Source organism: Bombyx mori, chromosome 17 (genome assembly GCF_030269925.1).
Source record: "Bombyx mori chromosome 17, ASM3026992v2".
In the NCBI taxonomy this organism is placed as follows: domain Eukaryota; kingdom Metazoa; phylum Arthropoda; class Insecta; order Lepidoptera; family Bombycidae; genus Bombyx; species Bombyx mori.
Genome location: NC_085123.1, coordinates 14,955,672 through 14,976,864, shown reverse-complemented (window position 1 = coordinate 14,976,864; position 21,193 = coordinate 14,955,672). Strand labels below are relative to the sequence as shown.

At 38.6% G+C, this 21,193-nt stretch overlaps 2 protein-coding genes and 1 long non-coding RNA gene across 6 annotated transcripts in view; 2 read left to right on the top strand and 1 right to left on the bottom strand.

The window, feature by feature from the left end:
* The window catches only part of LOC101742683 (pyridoxal-dependent decarboxylase domain-containing protein 1), a 33,427-nt gene extending 12,844 nt beyond the window's left edge, over nt 1-20,583 (top strand). For 2 of the 4 annotated variants that reach the window (XM_021348319.3, XM_021348320.3), the window contains exons 13-16: nt 640-761; nt 1,833-2,019; nt 13,716-13,840; nt 20,077-20,583. In XM_021348319.3, the coding sequence (XP_021203994.1) occupies nt 640-761; nt 1,833-2,019; nt 13,716-13,840; nt 20,077-20,300 (658 nt within the window). In that variant the 3' untranslated portion in view covers nt 20,301-20,583. Of the gene's footprint in view, nt 1-639; nt 762-1,832; nt 2,020-3,350; nt 4,200-13,715; nt 13,841-20,076 lie in introns of those variants that run through there. The other 2 variants (XM_012690787.4, XM_062673455.1) reach the window with 1 other exon arrangement.
* Nucleotides 3,569-6,402, bottom strand: LOC134200488 (uncharacterized). Its single transcript, XR_009975446.1, has 2 exons — nt 5,784-6,402; nt 3,569-4,730 (listed from the first exon to the last, which is right to left on the bottom strand). It is a non-coding gene; the product is annotated as an uncharacterized LOC134200488 (long non-coding RNA).
* Nucleotides 7,702-9,036, top strand: LOC134200484 (lactosylceramide 4-alpha-galactosyltransferase-like). Its single transcript, XM_062673477.1, has one exon. It carries the CDS (start codon nt 7,899-7,901, stop codon nt 8,586-8,588), a length of 690 nt encoding a protein of 229 aa, XP_062529461.1. The 5' UTR covers nt 7,702-7,898; the 3' UTR covers nt 8,589-9,036.
* Nucleotides 20,584-21,193: the final 610 nt, after the last annotated feature.

The following is a 21,193-nucleotide window of genomic DNA, read 5'->3' as shown; positions in this document are numbered from 1 at the left end:
GCTTCAACTACCGAATGTTTTAACGTCAAAATTAATCTCCCAATATCCGGTCAACTAGGAAATCGGGAATGTGTCAAGAACCGTCGACGATATAATAAATTTATTATTTTAAACTAAGATCTTGATCAGGATCATTGGGTTAAATAAAATGGTACGCGTTCAAATAGTTGCACGTGAAAGAAGTTAAACTTCTTTTGCGGTTTGTTGTAATGTATTGTGGTTTTCTCCATTTTTCATCCGTAACTTTTTTTGTGATAAGAAATGAGAGTATGAGGGAAACGGCCTAGCTCGCTTCCTCCCTCTCTCCACGGTCGAGTGGTACGTGAAACGCTGTATCTATTGTTTCACTCTCGCTGTTCCTAAACCGTATTGTATAATATGAGTAAAATTTAATCTTGACGCAAAAGAAGTTTAAAGAAGTTTCACTTCAAAAACTTTAATTGAACCGTTAGATTTATTTTATATACAAACGTTACTAGCTCAGTGCGAGTAAGGCGTAGTATGAACCCGCGCGTGCTGCGGCATCTTGACGCGACGTATCATTTGTTCTAGATGAAAGGGGGATGAAAAACTCATGTCAAATCACTGCAACTATGAACTTGGGACATTTTCATAATAAAAATATATATTATTATGCAGGTTCGGCATGGTGACCGCCGACACGGATGTGGACGAGCTGCTGGATCTGGTGGTGGCGGCCGGCAGGGAAGTCGAGGAGAGCTCCAAGGCCCTCACCGATATGTCGGAAGTCTTGAAGAAAGGTGAACCTTGATGATTTAATGAAGGCTTAGAGATTCAGCCAGTTTTATGGCGAGCTACGGGCGTTTGCCACTGCATTTCTGGCCCCTATTAGGAAATTATTTTCTGTTTAGTAAGATGCTTGTTTGTTTGTTTGAGTGCTAACGAATGACTACAGTATCGACTGGGGTGGTCATAGATTAAAGAAGTTCCCTAGATTTAAGGTAATTAAAATCGCTCTGAAAATGTTACTAGTGAACTTGTGAGTCTTGTGAGTCCGCACGGGTACCGTATCGGAAACGTGACCCACTGAGAACATCCGACGTTAGGCTGTGAGGTTAATTTACTCGCCGAGCCCTTTGTAGGGTTCTTTTTTTTTTAGGGATTTTATGACCTGGTAACTAAGACCTTTAGGTCAAGTCTTATTTTAATGAAATATTTTTTATATGAAAAATGATATTATGAAATGAAATTAAGTTGATTAACATGAAACATGGTATGAAAAGAAATGAAAACGAAATGAAATGAGATGAAATATAATCTCAGTAAAATGGTGGTCATTTACTGAGACTTTTTCAGTTGACTTTTTGGAGGATCCCGAGAAGTTACGTTCAGAGATTTTGTTTCATTTTCCCACATTTGTGAACTTTCACAGATACTTAACAGTTAATAAACCAACGTTATTACACATTTAAACCTGAAGAAACACTAAATAGATAAAATAAAACAAATCACACAACTTCACTTTTCGCCTATTCCGCCAAAAAGTCTTTTGTTGGGTTTATTTTTTATTTTTTAGCTTAAATGAGTGGACGAGCTCACAGCCCACCTGGTGTTAAGTGGTTACTGGAGCCCATAGACATCTACAACGTAAATGCGCCACCCATTTTGAGATACAAGTTCTAAGGTCTCAGTATAGTTACAACGGCTGCCCCACCCTTCAAACCGAAACGCATTACTGCTTCACGACAGAAATAGGCGGGGTGGTGGTACCTACCCGTGCGGACTCACAAGAGGTCCTACCACCAATTGGGTTGACCGCAGTGTTGCGCGGTGCTAGCTGAGTTAGTAGCGTGTGGTTGTGGTCGGGGCAGGCATAGAGGCGGCGCAGGCGGACATCGAGCGCGAGAGCCTGGAGCGGCTGTGGCAGGAGGGGCTGCTGCGGCGCGTGCCGGTGGTGGGGCGCGTGGTGTCCTGGTGGGCGCCCTCCGCCGCGCCGCCCGTGGGCCGCCGTCTGCACCTCGCCAGCGGCACGCTGCAGCCCACCGACGACATCTACAGGTACCCCACCCACACCCACCACTGTCCCCCACCAACTCGCACTGGACATTGTACGTTGCAAGACTGACCATGCATTTTTTTTATAGCTTAGCTCAGTCTTTCCCAAAGTGAGTGACAACGCCCCCTTGTGGGCGCTGCAGGCCTAAAGGGGGGCGGTAAGAGACCCCGATAAAAAAGGGGGCGTCGTGTAGAGGCTTGGGAGGCGATTTATAATTTCGTTTAGGAGGACTCTTAGGCACCGACTGAGCTCTCGCTATTGCTAAAATAATTTATTCTCGAAGTGGGCAGTAGGAAAAGCAAGTTTGGGAGCCCCTGTCTTAGATGGGTGGACAAGCTCACAGACCACCTGGTGTTGAGTGGTTACTGGAGCCCCATAGACATCTGCAACGTAAATGCCGCTATCCACCATGAAATATGAGTTATAAGGTCTCAGAATAGTTACAATGTGACCTTTAAGTCGTTATGTATAATGAGTTTGCTATCACAGGCTTACAAACAAGTTACTGATTTGAATGTTTTTTTTTTTGTATGCGTTTGGGTGGCACCCTGGATGGTTTAGATTCACAAAACAGCTCGGCAGATGGCGCTGCAGTCGGTATCTACGCTATTTATACTGCAACTAAATGACTGGATCGACTTGAATGAATTATTGTGTATGCATTCATTCATTCGCTTTGTGTATGCAGGACAACGTATGTCGGGTCCGCTAGTATTATATATATTTTAAATTATAGATAGAAAAATATATATTGAAGTGAAAACTTCTTTAGAATCGTTGTGATTTCAAACCGGATGCAACGGAAAAAACGACAGGTAAGAGACACAAATACAAAAATGTGTAGGATGAAGCCAGCAAAGAATGAGACAGAAATATACATAATATTTAATACAGCGCCATCTGTGAGATTTTTTAATACTAACGTGTGTATGAAAGCTCTTGTAGTGAATTTTAATTTAGGATTATACATGAAATTAAAATATTCACAGTAATTCACAGAGGGCGCTACCTTACAATTATTTACTAATGACAAAATTTTACATATACTTAAGACGTTTAGGATAATTGTATTTTAATTTTGGAAGGTTTCACTTCTACCACGTGTGAATTGCCCACATGTTTTTTTTTTTTAATTACTTCATTAAAATAATGAAAGCTACTCGTTGCTAACGCTCGCGCTGGCCTGTAACAGGTATACTACACGCATTCACTCTCGCTCTGTCTCTTTCTATTCCCCCTCCCCAGGAGCGTTAAACATTTAACGCAACCTTGTTGGAAGTAGCATTAGAAGTTTCACTTCTAAAGTTTCATTTAATTTTTGTTTCTCATACAGGTTGGTTCAAAACAAAAGTAAAGACAACACAGAGCCGGCGCGCGCGCACTCCCCGACCCGCGCCGCGCCGCAACACTAGTCCTCTGAGTCGTCGGCACGTACCAACCACTGTAATACATTGAATACGAACATTATGCGGTTTATTCTAAATTTATATATATATAAAAATGAAAATAAAATGTCGATAAGGCAACGCGATTTTGTCGTAAATTCTAAGATCAATACGATCCGGAATGATGAAGCGGTCCGCTTGTGCAATTCCATCGTGTATGAGTAAGACGGAAAGCCATTTGTGATGTGTCGCATAGCTAATCTAGATGGCGCCACCCAAGCAAAGTTTATATGTTTTTTTAGTCTATGGTAAAAATATAATATAATTAGTGTACGTATGTAATTAGAATTAAATAAATCTTTAAAATATGAAACTTTTGTAATGTAGTTTTCATAAATTGTTTTTTTTTTTATTTTTATTAATTGGATGATTTGTTTTGTAATCGATTTAGGTGATTGACCTAATTAATTGAGATTGAATCCCGAGGCTATCGTTCTGTTAAACCCCGTGAAGTCAATATCTCCATTGCAAAAGCTGGAATAAAGAACTCGAAAGAGCGCTTTCGATCGATCAGATAATTGAGATTCAAAAGATATAACTTTTGGTTCTGAGCGGCCTCAATTGCTAACCTAAAGCTCTTGAACTGTGACCGTATCTAGTGTATCATTTAAAGCCATGCAATTAACTGATGTTTGAAAAATTATAACATGTAATTTTGTTTATGCTGTAGTCTTTATATTTGTAATGTTGTAATTAATATTCTTAATGTATGTATGTATAATAAACATTTAGAAGTACAGGTAACCTTTCTATAACACGGTAGATAAGTTCCTATAAAATTCCGTGTTGTGTGAAATCGCGTTATACGAGACTAGAAGTCAGTACATAAAGAAGAGTAATTTTGTAATGAAATGAAACATGTCAACTATGCCTGTATGTATTTTTTTTATAATTATAAAAGATAAACAAAAATTTCGGTTATTCCCATACCGCACATTCGGTGCGATATAGTCACTTGTGCAAATTATGTAATTTGGCATGAGTAACGTTGGAAAATTCAACATCTTATTATATAATTGTTATATAGTTCTGCTAAACTATAGAAATGAAATAATATTTAAACTACAACTTTAAAATTAATCAGTAAAAGCAAACATCTCTCTCTCTCTCACTAGTAATTATTAAAAAATGTATTTTCTCATACTCAGTTCAGCGTTGACAAAAATTGCCTGACTTTATAACATCATATGTGCGATATATTGTGTGTTCATGGTATATAATGTATTTTTATCTAAATAACTTACTGGTAATTAATTACTGGTGGTAACCTGTTGTGAGTCCGCGCGGGTAGGTACCACCACCCTGCCTATTTCTTCCGTGAAGCAGTAATGCGTTTGAAGGGTGGGGCAGCCGTAGTAACTATACTGAGATCTTAGAACTTATATCTCAAGGTGGGTGGCGCATTTACGTTGTAGATGTCCATGGGCTCCAGTAACCACTTAACACACCAGATGGGCTGTGAGCTCGTCCGCCCACCAAAGCAACAAAAAAAAAACTTAAACTCGTGTTGTAGAAGTACCATGCTTTAAAAAAATTTTGGGGAAGTTCTCTTCTCGTGTTACAATGGAACCGTGCTATATAAGGGTTACCTGTATTGAAACGTATAAGGCTATAATGTATTTAGCGCTTAGAATTTAATTAGTATTGGAATGTAGCCGAATGTAGGTACGGGCGGAAGTCGTTTGTGTCCCGAATGAGACTGGCTGTGAAATGTTGCTCGCACGCTACACTAGTATCTTCATATAAAACACAATTTCGATTTTTCTATGTTTCTATGTATTAACGTATACGCATATTTAAAATTTTGCAATAGATTTGATTTCCAGAATTTTGTCCCGTGCACCCGACTTCACAGACGCCATTTTGGATTCATTTTGTTAATTTGACAGTTGTTTTTTTTTTGTTTGGTAGCTGAGGCAAACGAGTTAGCTTCCTGAATGCCACCGTCGCTCATGTGTGCGATTAAGTATGACTGTTTTAGATTTGGTATTTAATTATTTTAAATAAGCTAGACTTAAGATTGTGGATATATTAAACTGAAAGGACAGATACGTCCGGATTGTGTCACTAATTGTAACATCAGCCATGTCCCAGTTGAATTTCACAATAGTTTTTTTTTAATGGTTAGATGGGTGGACGAGTTAACAGCCCACCTGGTTTTAAGTGGTTACTGGAGCCCATCGACATCTACAACGTAAATGCGCCACCCATCTGGAGATATAAGTTCTAAGATCTCAGTATAGTTACAACGGCTGCTCCACCCTTCAAACCGAAACGCATTACTGCTTCACGGCAGAAATAGGCGGGATGGTGGTACCTACCCGTGTGGACTCAATTGGTTGGGTTGGACAATTCGGTGCAACAGAATGCTAAAGAATGCTAATAATTTTTATTACCATAGACAACTGGGAACCTAACTATACAGCCACATATTTTACTATAATAATCTCATTTGTACTATTGCAAATTTAAGACCAAAAATACTGAAATAAATCCAAACGTTTTCAAGTTATGTATATGTCTATGTCTAACGAACAGCAATTTTATTTACATTTATTATACATATATATACGTAGTATATAAACGAGCGACGGTGTTCTTTCATATACTGGGCCATGTCTTAATCATTAAAAAAAAGGTCCATGTTACATATATATGATTTACTATTGAAGTATTACGTTATAGTGATTTAAAAAAACGTTTATAAATAAAAGTGATAATAAATAATATATTATTTAGTACAAATCGTTAATTTCGTCTTTCATTTAAGTAAATAAATAAAGACAATGTAAATAAAGACATGCTCTAACAAAAACCGACTTCAAATAGAAAAAAAAAGATATTCCAAAACAAATTATAATTAATATACACACTAAAAACAATAGTCATCGAAATCGGTTGGCGTGATATTGAGTTATTCGAGTTATTCATCTATTTGTTGCGCACGTACTTAACGCAATTTTTTTTTTATTGCTGAGTCGGGTTAACTAGCTCAGCCCACCCGGTGTTAAGGGGTTACTGGAGCCCATAGACATCTACAACGTAAATGCGCCACCCACCTTGAGATATAAGTTGTAAGGTCTCAAGTATAGTTACAACGGCTGCCCCACCCTTCAAACCGAAACGCATTACTGCTTCACGGCAGAAATAGGCAGGGTGGTGGTACCTACCCGTGCAGACTCACAAGAGGTCCTACCACCAGTAAAACCGTTTGTTACCAAGTAATTTCTAGCCCGGTGACGCTGACATGGTATCTCTAGACCAGGGGCGGCCAACCGGTAGATCGTGGCTATTAGTTCAGTCGATCGTGGCAAGACAAAAAATATAAACACATAGAACAGACTGCGCAACGTAATCACCAATTACTGCACGCATCATCTTCATCTTGTGTGATTTGTTAATGACCATTACGTCACATTATTTATCCTCTCTTCCACACAATAGTTTTCTTTTATTATATACTTTCCCATTGCCGGTCCCAAACCCGGATGCAAAAGGAGGAGGGTTAGTCCAGAGAGTATTGACCGTAAAACCAATGTGAGCTAACACGCGCAGTAAGGCTACCAGGAGCCGTGAACCATTCGTTCAGAAAGTCTGGCTCTATGGGCACGGACACAATGATGGCAGCCCCATCACCGTGATCGGGACGCTGTGGGCTAAACACCTGCAAGTTCTTAAATTTAAATAGTTTATGAAACCCAAAGCAAGTAATAACCGGAACCCTTTAACAACGACTTTTGGCGCGAAATTACGGACACGAATTGGGTGTTGGAATATAAGGACCATGACTCGACTTGAACGGCTACCCCAAGTGGCTAAAGTCATGCAAGAATACAACATTCACATTCTTGGATTGAGTGAGACGAGATGGAACGGTTTTGGAGAAACGCAATGTGATTTTGGATACTCGTTATTGTACAGTGGTAAGGAAGAGGATGCGACCCGAGAGTATGGCGTGGGTTTGCTGCTAAGCCGCAGCGCTAAAAGTAGCTTACTATCAAAGTTAAATTATCAAAATATGCGGGAATCATGCACAGATCCAGGCTATTGCACAACAATATCATATATTTCCATTTGCGGTCCACATACTATTTGGACATTAATAGAAAACCAGCCTTGAGGAACGTTCAAGGTACGTCGCGACGTACCTTAACTTGACAGTTCGCTTACTTCACTCCGGTTAGGAAAATTTTCCAAGGACGTTTGAGTGGAGTTTATTTTTACGACTAAGCATACCAAAACGCGCGTTGGAGGTTGAGTCTAGTCGAGTTAAGCTCGTGTAAACGACTAAAGATACGGGTGTAACGCACCTGCTATCAATGCGAGCGGTAGTTAAATGTAAAACTTATCAAACCGACTCAGACACTCATCATCGAGCGCTATCATATTTAGTTAGCGTATAAAAACGACATCAAATACACGTGAATTTAGCTAAAATGTATCCAGTGCGAGTGTTAAGGCGTTTTAACTGTTATGTTATATCGCTATTGTGCCTCGTTTGTGTGACTATAGTCATTTTACATACGGATGTCGCGTCAGATTTGTATTTCTTACATTGGGAATCGTTGGAGGACAATTCGTGTCACTATCAAGATTCGAACGATGATCTTCCAGTGATAAGTTCGAGCGTAGAGATGCCTGAAAAGTCGATTTTCTTCCACGAGACCTCGTGCAAGTCCGGACTGGATTCACGGCAGGCTTGCGCCGTGGAAGCAGCGGCCAGAGCTCATCCAAAATGGCAGGTCAACGTTTTAATTTCGGCGCCGATTAAAGGATACCAAAGAGGAGGCAGTTTGTCGGTACTTCGAAAATTTCGTAACGTAAAATTGTGGCGATTGAAGATATGGGAATACGCTAAAGGAACGCCGCTACAGGATATGGTGTTTAACGGTGCTTTGAACAGGACGCGCTGGAGAATATCGCACGCGTCAGATTTACTCCGTTACCTGAGCTTGTATAAGTACGGTGGGGTGTATTTAGACTTGGATACAGTGGTGGCGAAGACTCTGGACCCCCTACCGAAGAACTGGTCAGCGAGGGAGAGCGATGAGATCGTAGCTTCTGGGATCATGTCTTTCTCGAGGGACCATGTCGGTAGAATGGTCGCCAATGCTACCATCAAGTAAGTTATTAGTTCGTCTTTGAATAAAAGTTATAGTAAATCTATACTAATATATAAATCTACAGTGGTTTTTACGGATGTTCCGTTATAACTACTGAACCATGCATCCGATTGACTTGAAACTTGGTATCCGTGTAAAAAAATACATATACTTAATGGATAGTCTAATATTTATATGAGTGTTGGACTCCCTAATAATAGTAACAATAAATAATAATGTTAATTTTAAATGCCCAGCGAAGCGGGCGAGTACGGCCAGTTATTTATAAAATCAAATCATTTGTAAGATTGTTTGTTTTTTAGAACTTGTGTGGTGCTCAATTACTGTCAGTGATTAAGTTTTTTTTTTATACAACGTTCTTCAAATTGCTTCAATTAAAAGCTAATTTGAATACGAAAAAAAAACAAAACAGAAAACAATTTATAATTAATATAATACTTTAATTTGAACATTTTACGATATTTTATTTGAAGGTAGGATCATTCTTATGAATCATAGTTATGAATCCCTATTGATCTGTTTCTTTTTCATAATACCTATTGGAATGTTCCACATTTCGATTGTGGGTAGAATCAAAACATTATTAGTTATAATAATCTTATATATGGTTATAATAATGATTATGATCAAAACTGTGTTTGTATGCAGTGATAATAACATTGTAAAAACAACAATAAAATCGATTAGATTTATTTACGAACGATATTAACCTAAAGGTTCCGTTTCTTCTCAAGACATGTTCATTGCATGGACGGGTGACTGAATGAGCTCATTGCCCACCTGACGTTAAGTGGTCACCGGAGCCCATAACAATCACCACTTGAATACAACTACTCACCTTGAGAAATTAGTTCTAAGTCTCAGTTTTTACAGTACAATATCTGCCCTACCTTTTAAACCGAAACGCATTACTGCTTCACGGCATAAATAGGTAGGGCAGTGGTTCCTACCCGTTCAGGCACACAAGACGCCCTACCACAAATATAACTTCGAACTTATGTTACAAAGTAAGCGGCGACTTTCACTTGCTGATGTATATAGTTAGTACTAACTGGACTGTTAGGGCATCCAAAGCAGTACTTCCCAACCTTCTGTAGTTCTCATACTCCTCATAAATCTTTATTTATAAGTAGTATCGATCGGTCGCCTTCTATTAAGGTACAGCCCATAGACACAGCCCACTGAGCTTCTCGCCGGATCTTCTCAGTGGGTCGTTTTTCCAATCCGGTGTTAGATTCTGCGAAGCACTGCTCTTGCTAGGGCCAATGTTAGCAACACTTCCGGTTTGAGCCCCGTGAGCTCACCTACACGTTAAAGTGAAGCTGAAACAGCCTCTCAAGGCTATCAGCATAGGTAGGAAAAAAAAGAAATTAAGGTACATTTTACACTACATTTTGTAGACATGATCACATAGTAGTGTTGAACTTTCATTACTTTCGCCATTAGTAATATAATTTTCACGTACCCTGAATGGGACCCCGCGTAGAACAGCCAACAGAAGATATTTGATAGATGTCTGCATTGCGTTAACGATATATTCAAAATATACTTTCATTTATACAAGTTCCGAACAATAACATTCGGACCCCGAGCTGAGTCCGTGCTCGCTCACCTGTCCTGGTGAAACCTTATAGGCATCAGGGCAATGAATAATCCTTCCTTCCTAAAAAAAAAACATTCAGTATATCGATCAACTTCATCATTTGAAGTCGTCGTGGCCTAAAGGATAAGACGTTCTTCGGTGCATTCGTATCTAGCGATGCACCGGTGTTCGAATCCCGCAGGCGGGTACCAATTTTTGTAATGAAATACGTACTTAACAAAATGTTCGCGATTGACTTCCACGGTGAAGGAATACACCGTGTAACAGAAATGAAACCCGCAAAATTATAATTTGCGTAATTACTGGTGGTAGGACCTCTTGTGAGTCCGCACGGGTAGGTACCACCACCCTGCCTATTTCTGCCGTGAAGCAGTAATGCGTTTCGGTTTGAAGGGTAGGGCAGCCGTTGTAACTACACTGAGACCTTAGAACTTATATCTCAAGGTGGGTGGCGCATTTACGTTGTAAATGTCTATGGGCTCCAGTAACCACTTAACACCAGGTGGGCTGTGAGCTCGTCCACCCATCCAAGCGATAAAAAAAAAAAAACTGTTCGGAGGAATACCTTTCCTTTCTTTGTCTTTACCCTCCATAATTTAAAAAAAAGTTTGACAGTAGTCAAAAAATCTGACTACTTGGGCTTTTTACTACCTTAAAATGGGGCGATTAGGGACAAATTCCAACTTTATGAGCAATTTTAAGGTAGTTGTTGATGTATATAATGCTATATCAGGATCAAAATGATTGAGTCTTGGAGGCATCTTTGTTGTCTAATTTAAAATTATGCAACTAGCATTCCAGTTTAAGCAAAAAATGCAAAAATAGGTGTAATCCCTATTTACCCGAAAATTGCGGTTAATTGGGACGAAATGAGAAATTTCCTAGGGTTGGCACTACTTTTATTTTTATATATAGTTTTAATTTATTCATTTATTTAGTTGCACCAACAAAGTGATCATCAATAAAAAAAATTGAAAAACTGACAAAAGTACATGGCAGACATCACCTCAATTATAGGTGCAATCGACAGTGCTGATATTTCTATCTGGGTTAAGAGATTAGGTGTGTCGGTTATTCCATGGATTAATCAGATAAATACCCCCACTCTGAACAAATATTAAATATTTTATTATGTATTACTTAGACATTTTTGTCCACCTTGAGATTTCATTGATCTTGTTACATGTCTCTGCAAAATCGACTTACTTATATTAAATTGCTTATCTATTTCAAATAAAGACTTATTCCCAATTTCGCTTCGAATAAACCAGATTTTTACCAACAAATTTAAAAAATATTGTTATAACTACATAGACAACCCTACAAACATGTACCTATTTATACTTAGGTCGTTTCCATTTCACGTATTCTCATCCCAATTGACTCCTTTTTCGTTGTTATTTGAACCTAAGACGTCTCCAATATCCCCAAAAACAACAGATTTTTACATGTATTTTTATTTAATCAAATACATTAAAACCAATAACAACTGAGACTTTCCTTTAATATATATGCTGGTTCAAACACTAAATAACGTTTATAAATCATAGTCGTCTTCTATTATTATCAAATAAATAAAAGAGAGCAAAGTTTCTAGCACTAAAATAATGACCACCACAGGAAGTTAATTTGAAACGCGATTTTTTATAAGTTAGCAGCTATTATCATGCATATTCAGAGTTGTTTTGTGAACTTTCAACATTCTACTATTAAACTACAAAAAATGGAAGATTTTGCAACGAATATAAAACTTATATTGAGCGTCGAAAGATTTTCCCGGTTTTTTCCCGATTCGCCTGTCAATCCCTAATCGCCCCATTTTACCGGTACTCTACTAGGCTGCACTAAAAGTATTGGGAATGGAATATTTCCACTGTTCCTGTCATATTAAAATCTTTTTAATTGAAAACTCCTTGGTTTTAAAAATCGAATACCATTTATTTATTTAAAAAAAGATTCTCGGTCTTGTCACGAGGTTTTGTCAAATTTGTTTAGTCGTTGAGAAAATGGAATTGACTCGAGAAAATTCAAGAGCGATGATTTATTATGACTTTCGAAGTGGTTTAACACAAAAACAGTGTGTTGACCGGATGATTTCTGCATTTGGTGATGAAGCCCCATCCAAAACCACAGTTTATCGCTGGTTTGCTGAGTTTCAACGTGGACGTGTCAAGCTCAGTGATGATCCCCGTCAAGGTCGTCCAAAAACTGCAGTCACCCAAGAAAACGTTGATGCTGTGCGTAAGCTGATTGAGGAAGATCGACATGTGACATACCGCTAAATTCAGGCAACTTTAGACATTGGCATGAGTCAAATACAAATAATCTTGCATGAATAATTAGGTGTAAAAAAATTGTTTTCCCGATGGATACCGTATTCGCTCTGTGAAGAGCAAAAAGCGGCTCGCGTTACTTGGTGCGTCAGAACTCTCGAAAGATTCCACGCAGGATCCTCAAATGCTGTATACAACATTGTATCAGGTGACGAATCCTGGATATACGCGTACGAACCCGAAACAAAAAACCAGTCACGAGTTTGGGTGTTCGAAAATGAGTTAAAGCCAACAAAAATTGTTCGTTCACGGAGTGCAAAAAAAATGGTGGCCACGTTTGTCTCCAAAACCGGCCATGTTACGACTATTCCTCTTGAGGGACAAAGAACGGTTAATGCAGAATGGTATGGTAGCATTTGTTTGCCACAGGTCGTTTCTGAACTCCGTAAAGAGAACTGCAACCGCCGCATCATCCTCCATCACGACAATGCGAGTTCTCACACCGCGCACAGAACAAAAGAGTTTTTAGAGCAAGAAAACATAGAATTATTAGACCATCCGCCGTACAGCCCCGACCTAAGCCCTAATTATTTCTATACTTTCCCTAAAATAAAGAATAAATTGCGTGGACAGAGATTTTCATCACCTGAAGAAGCTGTGGACGCCTACAAAACGGCCATTTTGGAGATCCCAACTTCCGAATGGAATGATTGCTTCAATGATTGGTTCCATCGTATGGAAAAATGTGTCAAATTTCGCGGAGAATACTTCGAAAAGCAATAAATACATTTTTAAATAGTAATGTTGTGTCACTTCGTTAATTCCAGAAATTTTCAGTGCCGTCCTCGTATCTGAAAAATAAGACTTAAATTCAACAAAACTTAATAGAGGCGTATCCCACTATCTAGTGCAATCCAACACGCCAAGGCTAATTATCGTGAAATATTAATGATATAATAGCGTCGTTTATGCATCGAAAAAATCGATATTAAATACTTTATTAAAGTAACAGTTTCGCCTAAAGAGTTTGTATAAACCAAGTATCTTTAAAAAAATAATATGAAAAAGAAAGCTTAAAGAATAAGTGTGCCTAAAAATCAAATGACATGTGGGGGCAAAGGGTGCGGGAGACCTTAATCAACTACCTTCGTTTCAAACGCCTCGTTGGTCTGAGGGGTTAGTGACCCTAACTTCTGTACCTAGAGACTGGTTCCGATTGTATCGATATCGATAAGTAGAATAATTTATTTTCAGAGACTTTGAACTGAACTACCGAGGAGACTTGTGGGCTCACAACGGCCCCGGGGTCATCACGAGGGTGCTGAAAGACATTTGTTCAACAACGTCCGTCACCGAAATGGCGGCCGAAAAATGTCAAGGTATGTACAGTATCAAGCGATTTAATTTTTTTTTGGACACATCGAAATCTTCAGTTTTGTTTCCTCTTTAGAGGTTGCCTCCTCGTCTTGGTTCATCGGAGTCGACGAAGCCCATAGAAATAACCCACTGAGTTTCTTGTCGGATCTTCTCAGTGGGTGGCGATTCCGATCCGGTGGTAGATTCAGCGAAGCACAACTCTTGCTAGGGCTGGGATTAGCAATTCTCTCAGGTTGAGCCCGCGAGCTCATCTACCCGTCCGCGGGAAGTTGGAATAGCCCCTTATGCTGCCAACGATTAGGTAGAAAAAAAACAGAGGGTCCCAGGAGAAATTTCATTTTGAAATAAACAGTACAACTTTATACAACTTTTGTTGTTAATTATTTTATAAAGAATATTGTTAGGTATACTAATGTAAGTAAATAAATAGATAACCTCGAAAATTTAAAAGAATTCGTAAAGACAAAGAAACCGAGAAACATTAATGATATTAAATTAATGACATTAATTACACAAACTCTTACTTTACATATTCCATAGATAATACACTAATTATTTGTAAAATACACATCATAAAATGCGAGGGACGAATTAACTTTTAATTAAATTGTTCTAAGTACAAATTAAGTCTTAATAATATTCATATGGAAATGTCAGTAATTTTCGAGAATTTCCGATTGGGCGAGTTTTATCTACTTAATTAAAAAGTTAATTTCAAAATTTAATTTCTTCACGTTGTTTTCTCAACGAATTCTTATTGTTAATTTCATCGAGACATTTTAAAAGTACGTATACTGTTTAATTTATGAACTAAATTGTACTGAAAATAAAATATTTCTCGTTTAAGCGTTCAACTAAAATTGTTTTTTAGGTTTCTTTGAATAAGACGTAAAATTGATTAAAGAAAACTTAAATACGTAAAGGAGAAGGCGTGATGCTAATTTTATATTAGTATGCATTGATAACAATTGACTGTAAAACGCGCGGTTGAAATGGTTATAGTGTCTTTAGGATAGCTCGGTGCGCCTGAATTTTTTTTAGTGATATTTATAGGGTTAGGTTCTTGAGGGCTACGTGGCGGGGAGACATTCGCTCCGTGCAAAACACGTCGCCTTGCCCCTGCCTGTCTTTCATGGGCTTTGCCTCATCCGAGGTTCGAACGCGGCTTGTTGAGCAACAAAGAGTTTTGCTCGATTCAACTCCAATATTCCCCACGTATGAGGCCCAACGCGTAGACGGAAATCCGGCGATTTCCTCCTTTGACCCCTGACTTTAAAAATTGCGACCATCCATATGTGAATTATGAGAATAGTTTTCGTCGTGGCGTCGATGCTTGGCGGTGACGAGTCCTGGAAGGCTATGCTCGACTTCTGCGAGTGCACCATCTCGCAGAAGGAGGCGGCGGGGCGAGTGAGGCAAAGCTCTCCTCACTACGCAGAAATCCGCCGCCGCCGAGCAGGGGGTCGGGACCGGGGTCTCGTCCGTAACCCGGCCCCCTAAGAGTTTCGGGTTCCACCCGTTTTGTGCGGGAGGGAGCCTAGGCGTGGGGCGGCGTGGTAAGCCGCGTTCCCCCGACCGCTCCGGGGGAAGGTGTAGCGCGGCGCCATCAATAATAATAATAAGCCCCCCGAAGTTCCAACCATACGTCCGAATCGATCATCAGATTCACGTGGGGGGCGGACACGTGATATGAAACTACTGGCACGGCTAACATGGCTCTAGCAACCCATTAAATATGGAGACGCGCTTAAAAAGTAAACGTATAGGGCCGCTACCCGGGGGTGATCGCCGGGGCGCACCTGGAGCTGAAGCTGGGTGTGGCAGCATACGAACCGTCAGCGGAGAGGAGCTGAATAGGCGGGCTCCCTCCGGGTCACTCGAAAATGCTACAGCCAACCTGAATTCCGACCAACAAACTGCACCTATAGCTACACCTGCCTTAGATGTTGCGCAGGGGGTGAATACCCTTTTACCTGCGTCCACTAAGGCTGGTAAACCACGTGTACGTATGAGATGGACAGAAGGTGTAAACATATTCATCATGCGTACCTACTATCGCGTCACCAAATTAGAAACAGATATGACCACATATAGGAAATTACTACATGAACATTTTTTAAGACAGTACCCCCACGTTATGGTTTCAGAACAACGAGTTTCAGACCAAAGGCGAGTTATTATTAGAAATAGAATGCTTACCAATGAAAAATTAGAACAAATAAAAGAAGAAGTTAGGCTGGAACTAGAACAAGTGGATATCTCCCTACAAACACAGCCATCACTTGCCGAGCTGCAAATAATTAACAGTACAGACCAAACTCCGCGACAAACAGTGGTAACAAGTACACAATCACCCTACAACTACCTAAATGCAACCGAAATACAAACACCATTTAGTACTCACGTATCAACGCAAACTGAAACTACTATACTATTAATGGAGACTGAAATAGAAACTTTACAGACTTCAGTCCTCCCAGATTCATCCACGGAAAAATTCAAAGAAAATTTACAAACAGCTATAATAGAATTTGCGGGTTTAGACCCCTACACTCAGACCTCGACTCCCTAAGCTAAAATTAGTTTGCGTCTTGCCAAATTAACTCAGTTTTTTAATAATATCTTACTGCCTGAGTTTTTCACTGATGAATCACAATTAACCGATATTCATACACTTATATATTGTAGTGCCCTAGTAATAACACGAGAGCTTGGATATAACACCGAACCACAACCCAAACCCCAACGCATTAATAAAAAGCCAGCTTGGCAAGATAGACTGGAAAGAGATATAACGCAACTTAGATCCAATATCGGTAGACTAACACAATATTTAAATAATAATAGATCAAAAAGATAGTAGATACGGTGAACAAATTTATAACTAACAATAGGATACACACTGGTCATGAAAATAACAATAAAAGACCCGAAGACGCTCTGGACACACTAAAACAAAAGTTAGCACTAAAATCGCACAGACTAGCTAGATATAAAAAAGCACTTCAACGAAAAAACGACAATAAACTGTTCCATACTAACGAAAAAATATTTTATAGAAACCTGAATACAAATAAAGAAAACCTGACAAATAGTAACATAGAAACTCCAGCAATACATGATTTGGAAGAATTCTGGGCAGGTATTTGGGAAACAGAAGTACACTACAACGAGGAAGCACCATGGATAACCGAGGAAGAAAGAAAGTGGGAAGGCATAGATGAAATGCAATTCAAAGACATAACGGAATTTGATATAAGATTCGTCACAAGCAGGTTACATAACTGGAAATCACCAGGAATAGATAGGATTCACAATTACTGGTACAAAAAATTCACTACACTTCACAAAATAATAGCAAAAAATTTTACCGCATTATTCACGGACAACAAAGCACACCCCCATTCATAACTAAAGGTATAATATACATGCTACCTAAATGCACAATACACATCACAACCATCACAATATATACCCATAACTTGCTTACCTACAATATACAAAATTCTCACATCAGCTATAGCCCAAAAACCTACCACTCACATAGAACAGCTCAGTATTCTCGCTGAGGAACAAAAGGGGTGTAGAAGAGACAATATGGGATGTAAGGAGCAACTTGTTATCGACTCTGTAATTCATAGACACGCAGCTACCAATAAAAGAAATTTACACTGTACATATATAGATTACAAAAAAGCTTGTGATAGTATTCCACATTCCTGGTTACTATACATTCTAAAAATATACAAAATTAACCCTGTTATAATAGACTTTCTCAAAAACATAATGCCTCTCTGGAAAACGACACTTCACCTAAACACAATCACTAGTAGAGAAATAGTAATAAAAAAGGGTATATATCAAGGTGACTGACTCCCTGAGTCCTCTGTGGTTTTGTCTCGCCCTAAACCCTATATCACAAATATTGCAGAATTGCAAGGCCGGATATAGACTAAAGCACGATAGCACTGAAACTTGTATATCACATTTAATTTACATGGATGACATAAAGCTATATTCAAAAACAGCAAAAGAAATGAAATCACTAATAGACGCTACGGCTAATTTTAGCAAAAACATCGGTATGCAATTTGATTTAGATAAATGCAAAACTATTCATATAGCAAAAGGAAAGATCCAGCCAGGCAATTACACAGTGAGTCGAGATGAAATAATTACAGCTATGGAACCGAATGAGTTGTATAAATACTTAGGATACCAGCAATCAAAAGGAATAGACCATAATAAATTGAAAAGCTCTTTAAGGGATGAGTATAAGCATAGGGTACATATTTTAAGTAAAAGTAACTTAGCTGCCAAAAACTTAATAAAAGCAATAAACACATATGCGATACCTATATTAACCTACTCTTTTAGGATCATAAAATGGACTAAAACAGATATCAATAATATACAAATAGCAACAAGAACTATACTTACTAAACATAATTGCCTACATCCAAAATCTGCCATAGAAAGAGTGACAATCAAAAGACAGGATGGAGGAAGGGGCCTTATCGACATATTTACCCTATGGACCACACAAATATCTAAATTACGATCATATTTATTTGAAAAAGCTAGCAGTAGTCAAATCCACAAAGCAATAGTTAGTAATGATCTGAACCACACACCGCTAAACCTAACCCAAAATTTGGAAGTAGCTAATGTAGAAAATAACTCTGAAAACTGTAAAATAGAACAATGGAAAAAGAAAACACTCCATGGCCGACATCCTCAAGATCTCGAACAACCGCACATAGACAAATCAGCATCAAATAAATGGCTCACTCTTGGATTTCTATTTCCAGAAACTGAAGGCTTCATTATAGCAATCCAGGACCAAATCATTAACACTAAGAACTATAAAAAACATATTATCAAAGAATCTACAGTAACAGACGATAGCTGTAGAAAATGTCACAACCAACCAGAAACTATACAACATATCACTGGAGCATGCCCTAATCTTGCACAAACAGACTACACACATAGACATAATCAAATTGCAAATATTATACATCAAAGACTAGCTCTCAAATATGAACTCATCCCGGACACACATACACCATACTATCAATACACTCCTAAAACAGTTTTGGAAAATAGCACTCATAAAATTTACTATGACCGCGCAATACTAACCGATAGAACCATACATTACAACCGTCCCGATATTACCGTACGAGACAAAATAAATAAAATCACTTACCTGGTCGATATAGCTGTCCCTAACACTCACAACCTACAAAAAACAATAGCAGAAAAAATACACAAATATGCAGACCTTAGGGATGAAGTTTTAAGAATCTGGAAACAACAAAAAGTATACATTGTCCCTCTAGTATTGTCCACAACTGATGTTATTCCAAAACATACACATCATGGTTTGAAGCTCCTTGACCTAAAACCTAACACCTACATACTTCTTCAAAAAGCTGCTATATTAAACACGTGCAGAATCGTACGAAAGTTTCTGCAAATAGAATATGATCAACCACATAATGCAATAGTTAGCCAACCGCAACCCGCCGTGCGGGTGGGGATCCGGTTTTCCTGTGGAAAAAAAAAAAAAAAAGGATGCCAAAATACAAGTTGTTATGTATAGTAGGGATGTCGATTTTCCGAGGTCAACCCCCTATAATGGACTGGACTACTAACCCAAAAAAGATAGTAAAGATAGATAGTCTTTATGCATTACAACGTGAATTCCGCAACCCATCTTGAGACATGAGATCGAATTCTCAATTGCACTATTTGTACAGCTTCTCACCCTTCAAACAGGAACGCTTGACCGACATAACGACCAGTTGGTAGTATCCCCGCGGGAGGGTCCAAGAATAACGTAACACATTTGACATTTGACACCCACCAATTGTCAAATTTTACGCATTTTATTTTCATAAACATTTGTCAATTCGTCACAAATCAAACTGTTCGTAAGACCTCTAGTGAGTCCGCACGGGTAGGTATCACCACCCTACTTATTTCTGCCGTGAAACAGTAATTCGTTTCTGTTTGAAGGGTGGGGCAGCCATTGTAAGTATACTGAGACCTTAGAACTTATATCTCAAGGTAGGTGGCGGCATTTACGTTGTAGATATCTATGGGCTCCGGTAATCACTTAACACCGGGTGGGCCGTGAGCTCGTCCCCCCACCTAAGCAATAAAAATAAAAAAACAAACGCTAAGAACGTTAGATGCTGTTCACTGATGTATCTTATCAACGACATTTCAGGATTCGAAGTCTTCAGTCCAAAACTCTTTCACCCGATCAGCTGGATGGACGCAGAAGATTACTTCAAAGCGACACAACCAAACGTCGATGACCCATACGTCTACCACGTTTGGAACAAGCTCACGCATAATATGGTGGTCGGGAAGAACGCTTTCTATGCTCGACTTGCCGCCAAATACTGCCCATCGATATACAAACTCTACGGGGATTCGTTCGGGTTATAGTCTTCTTATAATTAAGAATTGACAGTTGATTATTGAGGAAGTTTTAAAACAAAGACATTAAGCGTCTCAATATCGCTTTCATTAAGCTCGGACGAAAGCCGTTTGTGATCATAAAGTAAGTGGAATGTTCAATTTATTATGAAACAACCCGATTTTGGATCGGTTTTTTTTTTAAATCCTAAAGGACGACGAGTATTTAATTGAAAACTCAAAAAGTTTCCTAAACATTACGTGACATGTTACAATAAACTGTAATTCTTTACTGATTAAAACTTAAACTAGACGATTCTTTTTTTTATTATTTGTGTTTTTTTGAAATTATATTTAAATACGAACTACATATTGGTAAAATGATGAAATATTACAAGATCGTTTAGGCATTTTTAAGTGACTTCGGGTGGCTTAACAACGCCATCTGCTGAAATAGCTTTAGTGTTATTGTGTCTTTAAAGCAGTTAATTGCTCTCAATTATGAAAAATAGTATTATTATTCGCCAATAGATGTCGGAAAGAGTCACGAAGTTGATTATCGATTGAAGGCACGAATAAAACAACATTTTCTAAAAAGAAATCGTAACTAGATCGATTTATCGCCCCCGAAATCCCCTGTATACTAAATTTTATAAAAATCATTGGAGCCGTTTCCGAGATTCAGATTATATAATATATATACAAGACTTACTCGTTTAAAAGTGTAAGAGAAGATATATGTTCATGAATGGGATACATAAGTATTTTGTTGGGTCATCGCGACTTTTGGACATGATTAAAACCTATTTTACGACTTAAGCACGCTTTTTTTATTGGCGTCAGATTTTATATACTGGAGTTAATTTAAAGACAATAAGAAACGGGATTAACCTCTTCGAAAACACTGGCATATATGTGTAGGA

Excerpts from the sequence above, each read along its gene's own strand:
- LOC134200484 (XM_062673477.1), top strand. The coding sequence starts at position 7,899 with ATGTATCCAGTGCGAGTGTTAAGGCGTTTTAACTGTTATGTTATATCG.